General features: G+C 35.3%; 3 protein-coding genes across 3 annotated transcripts; all 3 read right to left on the minus strand.

The window, feature by feature from the left end:
* Positions 1 to 2,470: 2,470 nt before the first annotated feature.
* LOC106385795 (LOB domain-containing protein 16-like) lies at positions 2,471 to 7,243 on the minus strand. Its single transcript, XM_013825695.3, has 2 exons — positions 4,171 to 7,243; positions 2,471 to 3,086 (listed from the first exon to the last, which is right to left on the minus strand). Exons 1-2 carry the CDS (start codon positions 4,471 to 4,473, stop codon positions 2,673 to 2,675), a joined length of 717 nt encoding a protein of 238 aa, XP_013681149.2. The 5' UTR covers positions 4,474 to 7,243; the 3' UTR covers positions 2,471 to 2,672.
* Positions 7,244 to 7,435: 192 nt separating this feature from the next.
* On the minus strand, positions 7,436 to 8,177 carry LOC106385472. The gene is given in 2 exon segments (XM_013825386.3): positions 7,436 to 7,816; positions 7,818 to 8,177. Coding segments are annotated over 2 exon segments (321 nt in total). The 5' UTR covers positions 7,952 to 8,177; the 3' UTR covers positions 7,436 to 7,629.
* Positions 8,178 to 15,118: 6,941 nt separating this feature from the next.
* Positions 15,119 to 16,157, minus strand: LOC106385471 (T-complex protein 1 subunit delta). The gene is made up of 2 exons (XM_013825385.3): positions 15,719 to 16,157; positions 15,119 to 15,544 (listed from the first exon to the last, which is right to left on the minus strand). The coding sequence occupies exons 1-2, from the start codon at positions 16,017 to 16,019 to the stop codon at positions 15,255 to 15,257; spliced, it is 591 nt and encodes a 196-aa protein (XP_013680839.1). The 5' UTR covers positions 16,020 to 16,157; the 3' UTR covers positions 15,119 to 15,254.
* Positions 16,158 to 19,521: the final 3,364 nt, after the last annotated feature.

The following is a 19,521-nucleotide window of genomic DNA, read 5'->3' on the forward strand; positions in this document are numbered from 1 at the left end:
AATTTATATACAAAGAACGGTTGGTATATTTAAAAATAGTTTTTATAAATACAAAAATAAAAAAAATAGTGTTTATAAATAAAAAAAATGTTTTATAAATACAAAATTAGTTTTAATAAATATAAATATTTTAATAAATATGAAATCATCTTTTATAAATCCAAAAATCGAATTTATATACAAAAAACGTTTTGTAAAATCGAATTTATATAGAAAAAACGTTTTGTAAATACAAAAATAATGAACAATTTATAAAAAAAGTTCTAAATCAATTCAACACAACCAAATCACAATTCTAAACCTATTACACAACAAATCACAATCCTAACCAATCACCCTAACAAAAATCTATCAAAAACCTTCTAAAATCATCAAATCAACTTAAAAACCTAACAAATAGGACCTAAGAGAGTGGGATAGGGTCCTTACATGATTTGCAAGGGAATGAAAAGGATTCGCCGGAGAGATCGTCGCGAGAGAAGGTGGAGAACGCCGGAAGGAGAGAGAGATCGCCGGAGAGGAAGAAGAGAGAAATGGGGAAGAAGAGAGAAATTGGGAAGAAGATGCGTTTCAAGTTTATAAAACCTTGGGTCCGACAGATATTTTCCGTCGGAATTCCCTCAGTATTTCAATTTCAATTTTCGCGAAATATTTGGCGGCTTGTTTGCCCGGTTAAATGAAAATATTCCGAGGAAATTCCGACGGCCACTTAAATATCCGTCGGAATTTCCTCGGAATATTTTCATTAATTCGAGGAAAAAAATATCCTGTGCATGTATTTCTATTAATTCCGAGGAAATTCCGAGGAACTAGTGTTTGGGGTTTCAAAACGTCAATTTTTTTTTTATAAACGCATCGATCGATGTATATATATTCAAAAACGCATCGATCGATCACGTAGATGCACCGGGCCGTAAGAATGTGATCGATCGATGAGATTATCCCATCGATCGATTGAGGATATCAAGTGTTCCTCGGAATATTCCGAGGAAATACCGAGGAACTAGTGTTTGGGGTTTCAAAACATCAATTTTTTTTGCCGTATTTCATTTCTTATACAATTGTAATGCATACCATTGAGGATTCTTTGTATAGATGAGCATAAACCATGAAATAAAAAATTTCAAAACGAATTGTAAGTATTCCCTTTACCGTTCATTAAAGTGTATAAGTGTTTCTCTTATGTTGTGGAGATTTCGTTCATACAATCGGAAAAGTGTTTATTATAGGGTAAGGAACAAATTTTTGACTTCATAATGAACGTAAGACCCTTAATAAGGGTTATATAGGTGTTATTCAAACCGCAAAACGTTGTTTTCGGTTTAAAAACCCTATTTCCTCGGAATTTCCTCGGAATATTCCGAGGGAATTCCGAGGAAACCCTCTTCTTCCTCGGAATTTCCTCGGAATATTCCGACGAAATTCCGAGGAACTAGTGTTTGGGGTTTCAAAACGTCAATTTTTTTTTATAAACGCATCGATCGATGTATATATATTCAAAAACGCATCGATCGATCACGTAGATGCACCGGGCCGTAAGAATGTGATCGATCGATGAGATTATCCCATCGATCGATTGAGGATATCAAGTGTTCCTCGGAATTTCCTCGGAATATTCCGAGGAAATTCCGAGGAACTAGTGTTTGGGGTTTCAAAATCTCGAATGTTTTTTTATAAACGGATCGATCGATGGATTTATGTCCAAAAACGCATCGATCGATCACTAAGATGGACCAAAGCGTAACAATGTGATCGATCGATGGGTATATGTCCAAAAACGCATCGATCGATCACTAGTTCGTCGGAATTTCCTCGGAATTTTGTAAAATCCCTATAATATTTCCTCGGAATTTCCTCGGAATATTCCGACGGATTGATGTTTCCTCGGAATTCCGTCGGTATATTCCGAGGAAATTCCGAGGAAACCCAAATTTTGGGTTTCCTCGGAATTTCCTCGGAATTCCTCGGGAAATTCCGAGGATTTCATTTTCCGTCGGAATGTCCGTCAGAATACCGTTGTTTTCTTGTAGTGCTTTGTAAACTTAAATATTGATTACTTTGTTTTTTATGTTGACCTTTTACACCTTTCTTTGTTAAAGATGGTGTAAAGTCTGCTCTATCTTCACAAGAAATAAATATGTTCACCACATATATATATATATATATATATATATATTTTCTAGTTTATTTTCTGCGTACATAGAAGCATTTCTACTACTGACCTTTAAAATCTGAAAACAAGTTTACGAGAATTTATGACATGCAATCATCGTGCGTGAATTTCGTATTATTATTTACCTTAATGAATGATAATTTAAGACATGTAACACTATAACGATGAAATGAGTTTTTTATTTTTGCATAAATTTGGATGAAATGAGTTGTTAAGTCAATTACGATTATTCGCTGAAACCTGTCATTGAATATAAGCTAGTTACTGCTTAACTTTAGCCGCGATCGGTAACAATTGCAGAACAAACAGGTATGACACTTTTATTGATGATAGCATGTGAACATCCAAAGTTTTGTTATCATCTTTTGTTTCTTGTCAAAAAACCATCTCATTTCTTCGCCGTCTGTCTACATAAGTTACCAGCTATTCTTTTTTATTATTTTTTCCCAAAGTACCAACTCCTCTTAATTTTTAGCAATAACAAAAGAAAAAACTTATCTTAATTCTTCATCATTCTGAGAGCCAAAGCCTGAAGCTCACCTAAATCGCTATCACAATAACTCACTGATCTCTTTTTGTTAGGATATCCTTCCTGAAACCCTAACTCACCCTGACCGTATACGCCACCTCCGGTTTGATGAGTCTCACGCACGTTAGCTGTAGTTGTGACGTCACTGCTCGTCTTGCTGAAAGATTCTTCTAGCGAGCTCTGTGGCGAGACCGGATTATTAGGGTTTATGTGACCGTAGGGAGTATGATGGTGATGGTTATATGGTGTTGAGTACGCACTATCGATCGGTGAGCCACTAGTTTGTTGCCACGTCGTGAATTGGTGAGTACCTTCGGCGGCTGACGTCTTGTGGCCGGCGATATGTGCCTTCATTTGCATGACTTGTGCTTGCAAGTAAGCCACCTATGTATAAACCAATCAAACGCTAATTGTTAGACAAGATTGATTCAATTCTACTTAAACGTTGAAAATTCACATATATATATATATATAGAAGAATTAGTAAAATCTCATTCTTTATGAATATGTATCTTTTTATATAATCTATTTCATTTCATTAAAGTTATTGTTTTTTGCCAACAAAAGAAAGGTAAAATATTGGCTTGCATCTTTGTGCAAATTTAAATGGTATTTCTAAACATATTTATTTGTAATTTACATATATATATTGGTTCAGTATCCAAAAATAATAAATGAATTATATATACTGAGATATGCTTATTTGTTTAAGCTTTTTAATATCAAATTTTCTTAAAACAACTAGACTCGGCTCAATTTTTTTTTAATAAAATGATTGAGCCGAGTTTACAATTCGAAAAAAAATTTTTAGACATTTATCTTTTCGAGATGAAATAGTTAATCTTGTTTACTCTCAATTTTGGCGAATCGAAAATGCCAAATGCATGAAAGAAAAGAGTCACGACATGAATTTATTGGAAAACTGAGTCGAAGTTAGACTTCAAAGAAACGTTTAAACATTTATCTTTTTGAAACATAAATAGTTAGTTTTGTTTACTCTCGATTGTGGCGAATCGAAAATGCCAAATGCATGAAAGAAAAAAGTCATGACATGAATTTATTGGAAAACTGAGCCGAAGTTAGACTTCAAAGAAACGTTTAAACATTTATCTTTTTGAAACATAAATAGTTAGTTTTGTTTACTCTCGATTTTGGCGAATCGAAAATGCCAAATGCATGAAAGAAAAAAGTCATGACATGAATTTATTGGAAAAAAAGCTTACTAATTGCCGTAACGTTTCCTCTAAACTAAAGAAATATAGTCTCAAATGTTTAAGAAATTTATATAGCATTACGAAAACTAGTGTGAAAACAAACGTTTTGATGGGAAAATTAGTTGATACTAATTCCTCAAGATTTTATTGGAAATCTAACTCCATGCACACAATCTCTTATCAATCAAAAACTATAAAAAATCCAGTGACTATAAAAATTTGATGGATTACTAGTGACCGCTGAGTTAATCTACCTGTTGTTGGAGGGAGAAAATATGAGAGACACAGCCATACACAGGGTCATGAAGACGAGCCTGAGCTTCGTAGGCGATGGTGACAACAGCTTCACATCGATCATGGATTGGGACCTTAAGCAAGAGCTTAGAGACGTTGCTGGCTCCAAACACCTTATGAATAGCTGCGAATCTTTCTGCTCCCTGCTCGGATGAGAAGTAAGGTTCGAATATACAATCTGATAAACATTTCCTTCTCAGGAACTTGCATGCGCCGCACGGTGAACCTGTCCCTGCCGTTGTAATGTTACCGGAAGTTGCCATCGACGAAACAAACAAAAAGGTGATGATCTTTATGTTATTTGTGCCAAAAAAGAAGGATTCTCTTGTTTTTTTTTTCTTTTATAAGATTGGTGTTTTCAAGAGATGTTGAAAAAGATTGGAATAAGTGATGGTTTTAGGATTGGGATCGTTGGAGATGTGCACGAGCGAACTAGGAAATAGTAAATGGAGAATTGTTTAGTGTCTGACTTTGGGTGGATTTATAAAGGGAAATTATGATGATGAGTGAGAAAGGCTTTTTCTTGGGCCGACTTATTTTATATGTTCTCTCAATCATAAACAATCACATAATATGATAATGTATTGATTAGTTTTGTGGTCTACCATATTGTATTAGCTTTGTATATTAAATGCTATAGTTCTCCATCGCTAGAGTTTGAGCCACACTTATGTCATTTAGAAATTGTAATATGTGATGAAACTATAAGTGCAGTGTACATCATGAATTAACAATATTAATGGAGTTAAGAAAGTCTTAAAATTTGATTTCACAAGAAACTATATGCTACAGTGTCAAATTACGTTTTGGTAATGATTTGAATCATAATTTGGATTTTCTGCCATCGTAGTTTTTTTTTTACTTGAACATCACAATAGTAAACAAGACCATTATCGACAATAATTTGAAAAATAAATGTCTAAAATATCTAAAATATGCTCAAAACACCAAAAATACTTGAAATGTATATTGATTCTCTATCCAAATACTCAAACCAAACTAATTTATATGTTAAGTTTAGGTATTTTGACATGTGTTATTTAAATTTTTATGTAATATATTATTTTGTTTATAGATTTTGAGAAATTTAAAATACATATCGAATTTAAAATTTTAAAAATAATTTAAATGGGTTATCTGAACTCGAACCGAATCTGAACCGAAATTTAGAAATATCCGAATTTAGCTGAAATTTTTGACTCCGAAAACCAGAACTGGTATCTTTAGTACACGTACATGTAATGGTTGAGTTGACAGAGAGGTTATTTTTCCCCAAGTGGCTTGATGTTTTAAGTCAGTGGTTGTGTTCAAACCAAACTTTGATGAGATAAGAAACTGGTTTATGAGTTGGAAAAGATTGTTCCCGGAGGAGTTTTTAGCAAACAAGAGGATCCAAATCCAGTTCAAGCGCGGTCTAGATATGGCGATGGAAGCAGTTGAAGAAAGGTCTCACCAAGGGGAAAGGGAGAAGATAAGTTACCACAAGGCAGAAGAGCAGAGGCAGGCTCAGAGGGATGACTAGCTTTGAGGAGATGAGTTTTAAAGAAGCTGTGGAATTATTTGCGCAGGAGAAGGAGATGCTGTTGAAACCTAAGCCGCATAGAATGCACAACGGAGGTCTTCAGGTCTATAATTTTGGAAACGTGAGTGTGGTTATAGACTCAGCAAAGTCTACGTTGTTGGCTCATGAAGCAGGAGATTGGTTTCCTGTAGATTTTGACTGTTTGCTGAAGATGCACCACAGTGCTGTTGCTGGAAAATAGTAATACATTTCCTCTAGGAAGGTAATATTGCTTAAAATATTCTCTGTCTCCCCTCTATGTTTTGCTTTGTAGTAACCCGAAAAAGCACAAACTAGAGAATAGATCTCTGGTTAGTCACATCTTATAGGAACGCTGGTAGAAGAAGCTGCGTTTGGAACATGATGGAAGGGTTGAAAACATGAACTACTTACGGGTAAAACCAGAAGAATTCATGGTGTGGCATATTATGAACATATTTGCTATTCATTTTACTTTTGGTGGTTGAAGTTGCAGCCTGCAGGCATCCGAGTTTAAGTATACCTTTGGCTTGATCAGTTACTTGTGTACAGCGATGTTTTCTTAGTCAGAGAACGCATATTGTTATCCATGTGTTTTCAGGTTACTGGACAGGACATTGATAAAGAGATTGACAATCCTGAAGACTGAAGGATAGAGTTTACAGCTTTTCCTCAACCCAGAATAACTTTTTGATTTTCCTACTACATGATCAGTTTTCAACACTGCAAGAGCTAGAGAAGTGTAATTCTCTTAACGATGGCTATTATATTAATCTGATCTATGGAGTAGAGAAGTTATGTTGTTTCTCTGGAGTCTTTTGTACGTATGATGGATTAGGACCTCTTGTATTTGACCTGCTTCTTTGAATAAATGCTGTACACAGGCCAAGAACCTGTTTGCAAGTTGTGTCAATAATGTTAAAAACTATTTACCATCTCAACCATTTTATAACTGTTGTGATTTAACCCAAGTCGAGATCATTATATAATTAACTGCTCTTGTCATTACGGAGTTAACATTTCTTGATTATGCAAGCATCCAACACTGAAACAGTGAGCAGTAAAAGCTTAACAACTACGAACTGAAACCTAGTGTTTTGCACAGCATCTAACAAATGGCTTATGCCATGAGAACTCCAACCACTTTACAGCATACTAAACTAAATGTGAACGCTGCACAAAGCTATACTTGGGAGCCTTCTTGAAGCATGGAATCTCTACAAAACAGAAGAACACTCCTCCTAGTTACAGCTATACTATCGGTCTCCGAGTAGAACACCAAGTGACAATCAAGAAGATGAATTTGATCAGGAAGCACTGGATAATAGAGCATCCAGCACTGATACAATGAGCAGTAAAAGCAAAGACAAACCGAAACTGAAACCTAGTGTATTGCAGAACTACCTAAGCCATGATAACTCCAACAAGCTAGTTCCTGAAATCTAGTGTTGTGAAGTTAACAAAGGCTGATGCCTACACCAACAAATTAGTGAATTATGCAAGCATCTAAACACTGGTTCAATGAGTAAAAAAAACCTTAACAAAGAACCAAAACTGAAGTCTAGTGTTACCAAACAATGTATACACTGCACAAAGCAGCTATAATCATATATACTAACGAGCCTTCCTCAACAAAGGGACACTCCTCCTAGCCTCTGAGTTGAACAATCAATAGACAAATCAAATCATTGAGAAAAATACCAATCAAATTGCAGATGCTGATCAAAATTCAAAACGAGCAAAATCAAAAAGTGATCAACTTTGAGATTTGTTATGCGTCTAAACAGTTGAAAAAAAAAAAAAAACTTATTTCATCATTATCCACAAACGAAACCCTTATAACTCCAAGTCTTCAGGGTCATCATAACAGTGATGCTCCTCAATCGGACGAATCTCCGAGCGTCTCCATCTCGAGGCGTTCAAGGGCCTTCTGATGAGCCCAAGTCTCGATCGAAAGATCAGGTTTAGCATTGAGCCCGACGCCTAGGATGACGATCGTGAGGAAGCTCGTGATGTAGCAAGGAAGCTCCCAATCTTCCCATTTGCGCGATTGTCCCGGTGGCGGAGAAGTAGCCTTTGGGGCGTTCCTCGTGTCCCGGCGTGGCCCATCGACTCGGCCCGGCGGATGTAGATCCGGATCTGGAGAAGATCCGGTTGCGTAGCGTCTTCGCTGCGACGGTCAAGGACTGCGTCGACGCCATCGCTGTCGATTGAGCGAAAGTGAGAATCAATCCTAGTAATGGTTTTTCTTCACTCGAAATCTGAACCGGGAATTCTATTTTGGTTTATTATTGGTTCAATTGGGGATTAACCAGATTGGTTTATTGTTTGGATATTTAGGAATTTCAGATTTGTAACTCTTTTGCTATGCTCGGAGCTCCATAACCATAAGTCCGTATGATCTGGTTTTCTGACGATCCTGCTTATTGACCTGTTACGGTTAATCGATTTATAGTTTGAACCCATTAGAGTTAAACAGCTATCAATTACGATCACATAATAATAATGAAAAATCTCTTCTTCCTTTTCTCTTAACTAATCACATAATACAAATATTCATTATAATTTGTCGATCAAAAAAAAAAAAAAAAAAACAAATATTCATTATAACAGATCCGTTTAAACGGTACTATAATATCAAGAACTAAATTCGGATTCGCCCGAATGGGCAGGATTTTAAAACTTAAATTGTTGCAAAAAATATATATTTAAGTTATCTCTTTTGATCATAATCGTGTATAAAATATTTGATGTGTTGTAATTTTTGAATAATTTTTTATAATTTGGTTGATTTGTTTAATATGCTATGAAAAGACACATTTTATATAAAATGTTGATTACATGTTTAGAAAATTTGAAGTAATTTTCAGTTATATTAGAAACTCTGAAGTAATATGAAATATATTTGATATTTAATATATATTTAAAGAAAATGTACATGTATTTTTTGTGAAAATTATTTTTATTTACAACACATTATGAAAGTGATAAACTAAGTTAATATTTGAAGTGCTACAAATGTATGTCATTTGCCAAACCAATACCCATTTTTCCAAACCAATCGTGTATGGGAGAAAAATCAAATATATGATTTAGTTAGATTTCATTAGGTAGATTATAATTTATATATTAAAAGATATATCACACACAAATAGATATTTTTGTTAGGTACAACAGAATATTTCTGTTTTAATAAAGAGATGAATATGTCCAAATTTAAATGACAACCTTTTGAACAGTAAATAAAAAAAGATGACTCTATTTTAATATATTAGATATTTATTTGATCATCCAATCTTATCTAAACTTGAAGGAATATCCAAAAAAAATCTGAAAATGAACAGGTAAAAATACCAAACTCAAAAAAACTTAAAGACCCAATTTAATATCTAAAGTAAATATTCATAAACTTAAATATTAATTCAAATACTTAATTTTATTTTTATTTTTATTTTGTTATGATCTCAAAAAGTTATAAACTGAAATTGTATTATTTGGATATAAACTTAGTTTTGGAAACGGGTTTTAAACAAGGTTATAAATCAAAATACAACCTGATCCGATCAAATATTAAAACTGGATAAAGTTTATAGATTGAACCCAAAAAACTTGATCGGAATCTTAATGTGCAACACGCTTAGGATTTACTACCAGTGAATAGTGAAAATTTCATCGGAAAATTAAAATGTAGGTAAACATGGGTGGTTGTAATGCACACGATAAACACTATCTTACAATATGACTGTTGTAAATTTAATTGGGCCAAAGCCCAATCAAAGATTCACACTCGTTTTGAAGGTCAAATAGTAAACTGTGAAAACATCAACAAAATTTGATGAAATTTTCCAAATTGAGTTATACTGCCTCTAGAAAAATTTCAAAGAATTTCACAGACGTTATCTCATTCTCACACGTGCAGACTTGAAAATTTTAATTTTCAATTATAAAATCCACCCAGATAATAGCCTCAAAAGAATCGCCAAAGATCTTCTCTACGGCCTGAATGGATTCCTCGCTACCACCCGCAAACGCAGTTTTTGCGGTTGTTAGCGGTTGACAACATTTCGAAATAATCATACAAACCGTTACAAATCGCTCCGAACCTCTTAAAATCAAAGCTGGTTTCAGCTAGCGTTTGCGTTTGCGGTTGCGGGCGTTTGCGGGAGGATAAATTTTTTTTTCTTTCAAAAACCATATAAATACAAAAATAAAAAAATATTCAATAAAAATTTAAATTGGAATTATAAAAATACTAAAATATATCTATTATATTTTAATTAATATTATAAAATTTTAAAATAAAAATATTTTCTATAATATTAAAAATTTAAAACTATAACTTTCTAAATATAATTTTCATATTTATTATAATATTATGATTTTTGATATTTTAATTATTATATAAAATATAAATATTGTTAATTTATTATTTAACCGCTGCTGTATTTGGTAGTTAACCAGTCATAAGTATTCCGCAAACGCACAAATTTCTAACCGCAGAACCAGTCGTACAAATTTCTTAATATCGCTACAAACCGCAACCATCCGCATCCGCAAACTCCCGCAACAGCAACAGCAACCGCAACCGCTGCGTTTGAACCAGTCAGGTCCTTAGAAAAACACTTATCTCTCCCCTCGCTTTACTGCTTGCAAGCCATCCAGAAAAAATCTAACCGAAGAAAATTCATAGGTAAACAATCCATGGCTTAATCTGTATGTAGATGCTGTTCTTGATGAACTTATTGCTGATCGTTGCTGTTGCACTCGATTAGCTTAGAAAACTAGGTTTGATTTGGCAAGATCAATGTAAAGAGTAGAATGCTTGACGAGATCAAACATGATTCCCTGAAAGGAAAGAAAAATAACCAAAACAAAGATAAGCTTCACCAATCTTTCGTATATAAAGGAAGAAACTTTACTCACATTGAGAGCATGCATCACCTCAAAAGCTGATTGAAGATCCGAGAACACAGCAAACACGAAGGACTATGCAAAAAGCAAAGCAAGTACAATAAGAAAGAAGTTGCTATCTATTCACTAATCTATACGGAGATGAGAAAGTATTTGGATTGCACAATTGAACACTATTTGTAAAAAGATGATTTCAGTTCTGTTGTATTGTTTATTTTATTGGATGAAAAACATAACAACTACTCTCAAAAACATATTCTTAAATATATTTAATGATTATGTGAAACTATTAGTCTCATGATATCACTTGATTAGCTTACGGATTCTAATACATTTCCTCAAGTATTTTTTAGTTTCTTGTACTTATAGCTTATTTTAGGTATAAATGTAGTATGATCAGTTAGCATATAAAAGTATATGATTCACATACATTATTATCCTAGATTCTGGTACATTTATAATCTAGAAATATGAGTATAAATACACTACTTGTTAGTTATCATTAAGACTTTTTCTGTCCCCTCTCTCTCTCTCTCTCTCTCTCTCTCTCTCTCTCTCTCTCTCATATTCCACTTAACATGTAAGTTCACCAACTCTATCTTCTAATCACATAACCTCGCTAATTCGTTTCTATAAAACTGTAACACATGATTGCACCATCAAGAGACAAGTTTGTAGCTTCAGTAATGTTTGTTCATCGCTGTAAAACATACAAGTTCGTTAAGGTTGTCTAAGAGATAGAGAGGAAAAGCTCTTGAACAGGTTTATTGTTTTGTTTTTTCAAAAAAAAAAAGTTTATTGTTTTGTTGTTTGTTTTTTGTTTTTGTTGTGTTTGTGTTCATTTGAATATTTAGTGAATTCTGTAAAGGAAGTTCAAGTCCATATGTGATATGTGAGTTTATATTTTTGAACTATTTTAAATCTCACATGCCTTCTAAAAATATATACTAAAATTTTTGATTACCTAAATATTAGAAATTAAAAATTAAAATTTTAAATTTCTAATTATTATTCAAAAATTATATTCCACCTCTCGATTTCAGTATCTGGATCGTTCCTTGGCCCCGACCGCCGCCGCGTAGTCTTCAATGCTCTTGCCGATTAGTTCTCGATATCTGTTCTTCTCCGCCTCCTTTGATTCACAGATAAACTCCACATGGAAAGTTAGACCCCGCTTCTTAGAACAACTAGTTGACTTTGTTTTCTCGGCCAAACCCTATGAAAGTGACGGTGGCTCTCTTGGTCAATGTGTGTGTGGATATTGTTGATGTGGTCGGAAGAATTGTGGATGAGGATCTCGTAGTCAGTGGTTGTGTTAATGTTGTTGATGTGACCGAAAGAGTTGTGGATGGAGCTCTCGGTGGTGGATACGAAAGTGGTAATAGAGGGAGAAGAGATACTGGAGGTGGTGATTAATGGAGGTGATGGTAGCTCTTTTGGTCAATGTGTGTGTGGATATTGTTGATGTGGTCGGAAGAGTTGTGGACGGGGTTCTGATGGTCAGTGGTTGTGTTGATGTGACCGGAAGAGTTGTGGATGGAGCTCTCGGTGGTGGATACGAAAGTGGTAATAGATGGAGAGGAGATATTGGAGGTGGTGATTAATGGAGGTGATGGTAGCTCTCTTGGTCAATGTGTGTGTGGATATTGTTGAAGTGGTCGGAAGAGTAGTGGACGGGGCTCTCATGGTCAGTGGTTGTGTTGATGTTGTTGATGTCGTGACGTGTGGATGTGATCGGTGTGGACGGCAGTTGTGTGGATGTGGTGGCTGTGGGCATGAGAGTGGTGGGGGGGGGAAAGGTCAAGTGCGCAATAGTCAGATAAGAGGTGGTCAGATGAGATATGGATAACAATGAAGATCCCACCTTTGTCTTCCATGTTATGGGTATTTACGAGATTTGCATAAGGTGAAAGTTTCTGCATTTTGTAAACGTGTGTTTCTTTTCGTATTAAACAATTAGATTTTGTTCAGATATATTTTTGTTTAGAAACCAAAAGAAAAATTTATCAGTAAAAGGGTTAAAGTCGTGTGGTTCACATGACATTACACTATTCTCACAAACAAAAACTATACCTTAAAGAACAACATTTATTAGAGCCAAAACTATACGTCTCTTACATTGGATCTTGTTTTACCAAAAAAATCAACGGCCCAAACAAGAGACCCTAAAACCCATATACCTACTTTTACTTTTCCACCTTCTGCATTTTTTCCAACCAGAGTGTTATCTGGTTTGGTTCTTTAAATAAAACATTCACTTTCCAAACTCGCCCGGAGGACCTTAATGTCCAACGAAAAGACAGCTGTCCCAATATTGTGCCTCATCTACACAATGTGTCTTCAGGCGTTAACAAAAAAGAGAAAATGTCCCTCAGTGTAAACGTCTCTTGATAAAATGTGAAAACAGCTAATTAATACCAAAAAAATCCAATCTGATTTGAATCTATTTTTATTTCATGTTCAGTTCAAAAGTGTGAATAATCATTAGATTATCAAGAAAAAAGTTTTCATGATTAAAAAATAAGAGTTTTCATGATTAATTCAATGCTGAAGTATCTTTTTAATTAGCTTTAAGTCGGCCCAATTCCAAAATGTCGGTAATCTAAACATTGTATTTTTCTCTTATTGTTGAAGATGTTTACTTTTAGTAAATTTTTGTTTAATTTTAAATTGTCTATACTAGTCAAACTTTTTGTTTAGTTTTCATGCTTTTGATTGTTGATCCTGATTAATTCTTGAAACTCTCTATGTTCTTTAATATGTTTGATGTTCTTTGATTCTTAATACCATACTACATCTTAAAGATCATGTAAATCTGTGATGTGTAGGTGGTATTCACGACCAAGTTGTGCAACAAATTACATCCAATACAATTTAAAATTGAACCGGTTTAAACACATGATCTGCCTTCTCAACACATGGTCCATCGATAGGAAGTTGTTTCTTCCTTATATTCATATTTTTTCATATTTTGATTGAACCATTCTGAATGATGAACTTGGATAATAGTGATGAAGAACAAGTTAGGTTTGACAAATGTCCATTGACTTAAATTTTGAATGTAATCTCGATGTTATTATGTAATTGTGATTAATGTTTTAACTGTGCGTTCCATGTTACTCTAATATACAACAAATATTATAATTATCATTCACATACTTTCTCATCCTAGATTTCTGCTATATATATACAAGTTTATCTTAAAACAAAAAACAATTTAGTTCAAAGTTTGTTCAAAGGTTTAGTTCTTGTTTGATGAATATTTAAAATTGTATACTTTAGTGGATTTGAATGTTTTATAGATGACACCACAACCATCGTATAGTGTTCCAGAAGAATGGTTAGAATATCATGCTTTTGTAATTGGCCGGTTTTTTTTCTTTACATATGTTGGCTTGTGACAATGACACGATATATGAAAGTATACGTGTCTGAAAAACTACTTTTCATTACAAATAGATCAACACCACTCGGTGTTAACGACTTCAAGAGCAAGTGAGAATAGAGAAAGATCAGAAGAAAGAGAGTGATATGTACGAGCAACATCAGCACCAGCTTCAAAATATTTCGTAGATGTAGCCGGTGACACAAGAAGCTTACGGCGGCAGACTCTACAGTATGGAGGACGAGGAGGAGAAAGATGCCAAGACTATAGAGAGAGATTCAGAAAAAACATAGAGAAAAAGTCTCATCAGCATCACTGAGCAGCTAGTAAAACGCAGAGTGCAGAAGGACTGATGAGGCAAAAACGACAAAGCCAAAGCACAAGTCACCACCTTGGCACCTTCGTCTGATATTTTGACGTTACAGGCCAGTCATATATTCAATGGATAAATCATGAATTTTTTTTTATTATAGTTCACTTTTGTGTCTGTTTGTAATGATCTTTGTAGTTTCTTTGTTTCAAAGTCTTCTATTAGGAGTAAAGTGGTAAAAGACACCTATGTTATCCGTATCTTATGATAAACGAATAAACATTGAAACACTGACAAGTCAGAACATTATTTTGAACTTGTGCATTAAAATGGCAACCAGATCTTCATGATCACAACTCCTACCAAGTACAATTAACCAAACAACAATTTTATAAAACATAGTCAATTTAATTTGATTTGGATTCTTTTAGGGTCGTCAGAGAGTACCAGTGATGCTGTGGATGCAAGTACTTCATATGCTCGTGGAAAGAACATCACTAGGAGAAAGAAGCCGTAATTGACAGAGAGATGAGAAGGGTAAACTGATTTGGACAAGTTGATTTCATTTCGGTTGGTGTTGCTTATTGGAGTGGATAAAAACAGAACAACATATGAATATAAAAGGATTCTGAGAGAAAGTAATGACCTCCTAACATACACTTGATCAGCTTACGGATTTTAATCCCTTTCTTATTTTTTTTTTCAATTCACTTAGAAATATATAAAACTATAGATAGCCTAATCTAGAAATACCAGTTCAACTTTTTATCATATGCCACTTAACATCTAATAATATAAAACCTTAGCTAATTAAATTTGGACAAAAATTTCAATTCCACAGAAACAAAAGAAACATGCAAAACACCATAACATAATGTTAGTCAATGTTGAGACAGTATCAGCTGCTGTTTCTAGCATTTAATTTATTCAAAACTCTTGTTATGACTTCAATTGCGAAAGTGATCCCGCTGGCACTAACAAGCAGGGGCTGAACCACCTTCTCCTCCAAGATATTAGTGATGTGACCTTGAGCATGCTTGTTCCTGAGTTCAGTCACAATGTCAATAGTGTAAGGGATAGCCTCGAGGGCTTCAGCGAAAGACTTGACACAGTTGCTTTCCATCCCATGGAGAACCTTAGCCCACGCACTAAGCTGTCTTGAAAGCTCAATCACTGGAGCACCACCTCCTGCATTCACAAAGTGTGAATCATTCAAAGTCCCACCAAGCTTCTTTAACAATCTTTATATATATGATCATGCAAATCCACTGTTTCTGGATTTGCCGGATCCATGACAGAAAGGACCGAATCTACAGCTAAATTAAGGAGCAAGTAATCTGGAGTACTTAATATCGATATTACCGCTAACAGCCATGGCGTTCAAGATCTCAACGGCCTTAGCAGCAGTCTTGTGAAGCGCATCTGAAATTACACTAGCGTCGATCCCGCTAATGAGAAGCATTACGCACTGCTTGAGAAGTGCACCGCCGATAGCGACCACCACCGTCCTTGTCCAATATTCTCTGGCAGTCGAATCCTGGGATCTTAAAAGCTCGACCATATGCTTTGCCGCTGGCGGAATAGCTTCCATCTTCGTTGCTATGTCGGAAGTGATCATGTTCTCTCCGCTAGCCGTCCAAATCATCTTGTCCTTTGACGCCATTCTAAAAACCCTACGTTTGGTTTAGAGAATCTACAATAAATAAAAGGGACTATTTTTAGAGTCTCTCAGGTCTCAGCCCTTCCACAAATATTCACAGCCAAGCCAATTAAAAGTGACCAACATAAAAAAAAAACTCACAGCCAATTAAATTGACACATCATCATGTAATCAAGTGAAATAATTAATCAGAACACAATATATGTGGTCGAGAAATGAGCCCACCGTTCTTATGTAAATGAGGCCCAATATATCAAGTACCTATCTTCACCCGTATACCCAACGGCAAAATCTAAATGTTGACTGAGAGCTCAGAACGTCGCTGTACAAAGCTATAACCCCTTCTTGAAGCATGCCATGTCTACAAAACAGAGGAACCGTCTCCTAGTCACAGCTACCATCAGCCTCTGAGTCGAACAACAAGTGACAATCAATAAACAAATCAAATCATTCAGAAAAATAAACTTATTGGCTTCTTGTTTTACTCTTTAAAGCGTTCTTGGTTTACATGAACACTGTTCAAACTTGAAACAGTACTAGGTACTGGATATACAGGACAGGCAAGTGTAACTTATCCGGCCAGCTTCATTGAAAACTTATTCTCTCTCAAAAGAGAAACAGAGGACGTAGGAAAGCTATTTCAAACCAGTTTATTTCGGTTCTTGGGAGTGGAAAAAAATGAAGGACCGGTTTAAGTGTAAATCAGTTGAATTGATTTAGAATTGTTATGTCGGTTTACACAGAGCTAACTGCAAGGAGAAGAACACGGGCAACAAGGTTCGGTGTATATATAGCAACCAAGAGTTAAAAGGATAACAAATAAACAATGTTATGTTGATCATAAACCAAAGATAAGTAAACTTATGAATATAAATTGTTGTAAATGTAAAATGAGGTTGCTTGGTGAGTGGAGTATTATGCCCACATATCATGCACTATCATTTCTTTATTTAGTTAGTGTATGAGAGTCTCTCTTTAGTGCAAAGGAGCCTCACTTAGTGTATGAGAGCTTCTTTGTTTTGGCTCCCCATTTGATGTATATATAGGTACTCTTGATACATGAAACAATCAAGCAATTCAATTCCTTCTTTCTCATTATCTTTCAAGAAAATCTTTCATTAGTCTTTATGTTCTTCATTTAATTTCTCTTTTCTTTCTTAATTCTCATAAAATCTCATGGAATCAGAGCCACAAGCTCTTGAAACCTAAGTCTTCCGCAATCTTTCACTCTGTTTCTATTTATTTTTTTTTCTTAAAAAAAAAAATTACTTTGTTCTTCTCATTGCGAAGCTGTTCTTAATGAATTCTGGAGGAAATTCAAAGATGGTTGTGATTCCAGTTACTCTCAAGGGAGCTAATTACTTACTTTGGGCAAAGCTAACTAAGACAGCTCTTGGAGGCAGAGGTCTCTGGGAAATTGTTGAAGAAGGCAGAGGCCTTAAGAAGAAGACTATCCTAGGAGAGGATGGTAAGGAGATAGTGGTGGCTGAAGCTGGTGATAAGAAAAGAGTTCAAGAAGATCTCATGGTGTTATCTATCATCCACAACAGTCTTGAACCCGCAATCTTGGAAGCTTACTCCTACTGTGAAACTTCTAAAGATCTGTGGGATACACTTCAAAAGGTGTTTGGAAATGTCTCCAACATCAGTAGAGTGTTTGAAGTCAAGAGGGCTATCAACAACTTGTGTCAAGAGGATACTGAGTTTGATAAACACTTTGGAAAGTTTAGGTCTTTGTGGGCTGAACTAGAGATGTTGAGGCCAAGTACTTTGGATCCTGAAGTACTGAACCAGAGAAGAGAGCAAGATAAAGTCTTTGCGCTTCTCTTCACTCTAAACCCCGCGTATAATGACTTGATCAAACACATCCTAAGAGGACATGAGCTCCCATCTCTAGATGAAGTGTGCTCTCAGATCCAAAAGGAGCAAGGATCAGTTGGACTCTTTGGGAGAAAGGGAGAGCTCATCATGGTAAATCAAGCTGAAGGGGCAGAGACCAAACCAGAAGGCGTAGCTAACAAGGGGTACTACAAACCAGAAGATAAGAAGATTTGGGTGTGTGATCACTGTAAGAAGAAGGGTCATGGCAAAGACAAATGTTGGATCCTCCATCCACACCTCAAACCTCAGAAATTTCAAACTCCATATGTAGATGCAAGGGAAAACTTCTCTGGTGAAGTGGGAGAGCCATCTACTCCTAAGCGCACTAATGGTGCTTGTGAAGGAAAGACACTGTCTTTCAGTGGCTGCTCAGCTGTGAGAACTACACGAGATGAATCTATCAAGAAGTCAGACCTTGAGGCTCTCATCAAAGCTCTAAAAGAGTCTGGTAACACACTTGGTATTTCCCTTAGTGCATCATATAAACCGCCTAGAGTTCTGGTTACTTCTCTACATGCATCTCATTCATCTAGTGCTATTAAACCTTTAGTCATAGACTCAGGAGCCTCTCACCACATGATTAGTGATGCTAAGTTGATTAGTAATGTAGAACCCGTATTAGGTAATGTAGTGATTGCAAATGGAGATAAAATACCAATTAAAGGTGTAGGAACTCTTAAGCTATTTGAAAAAGATACAAAAGCATTTTACATGCCATCTTTTGCATCAAATTTATTATCTGTCAAAAGAGCTACCACTGATTTAAATTGTAATGTGATTTTCAGTCCTAATGAGGTTGTTTTTCAGGATATTGAGACTCTTAAGTTGATTGGAAAATGTGTTACAAAGGATGACTTGTACCTACTTGAAGACACCAAGACTGTTTCAAATTTATCTTCAGCTTTCAGTTCAATTCCTGTTTTAGATAAAAGTGTTTTATGGCATGCTAGACTAGGTCATCCCCATTCTCGTGCACTAAACCTGCTGCTTCCTGATTTTTCCTTTAAAAATGATGGCTGTGAAGCGTGTATCCTAGGCAAACATTGCAAGACTGTGTTTCCTAAATCATCTACTATCTATGAAAATTGCTTTGATCTTATACATTCTGATGTTTGGACTGCACCATGCATATCTAGGGAGAATCATAGATATTTTGTCACTTTTATTGATCAAAAATCAAAATATACTTGGCTAACTATGATTCAAACTAAAGATAGAGTGCTAGATGCCTTTATTAATTTCCAGAACCACATAACTAACCAATTTAATGTTAAGATCAAAGTATTCAGGTCAGATAATGAGGGGGGAGTATACAAGCAATGCGTTCAAAAATTACTTAGCCAAGAATGGGATCATACACCAAACCAGTTGTCCATACACACCACAACAAAATGGTGTAGCAGAGACGAAGAACAGACACCTCATGGAAGTGGCAAGATCTATGATGTTCCAGACTAATGTACCTAAGCAGTTCTGGAGTGATGCGGTCATGACAGCATGCTACCTCATCAACAGAACACCAACAAGGGTGCTAGATGATCTCACGCCATATGAGGTACTAAACAATAGAAAACCATCTATTGATCACTTTCGTGTGTTTGGTTGCTTGTGTTATGTTTTGCAG

The sequence above is a fragment of the Brassica napus genome, chromosome C3, assembly GCF_020379485.1.
Source record: "Brassica napus cultivar Da-Ae chromosome C3, Da-Ae, whole genome shotgun sequence".
Taxonomy (NCBI): domain Eukaryota; kingdom Viridiplantae; phylum Streptophyta; class Magnoliopsida; order Brassicales; family Brassicaceae; genus Brassica; species Brassica napus.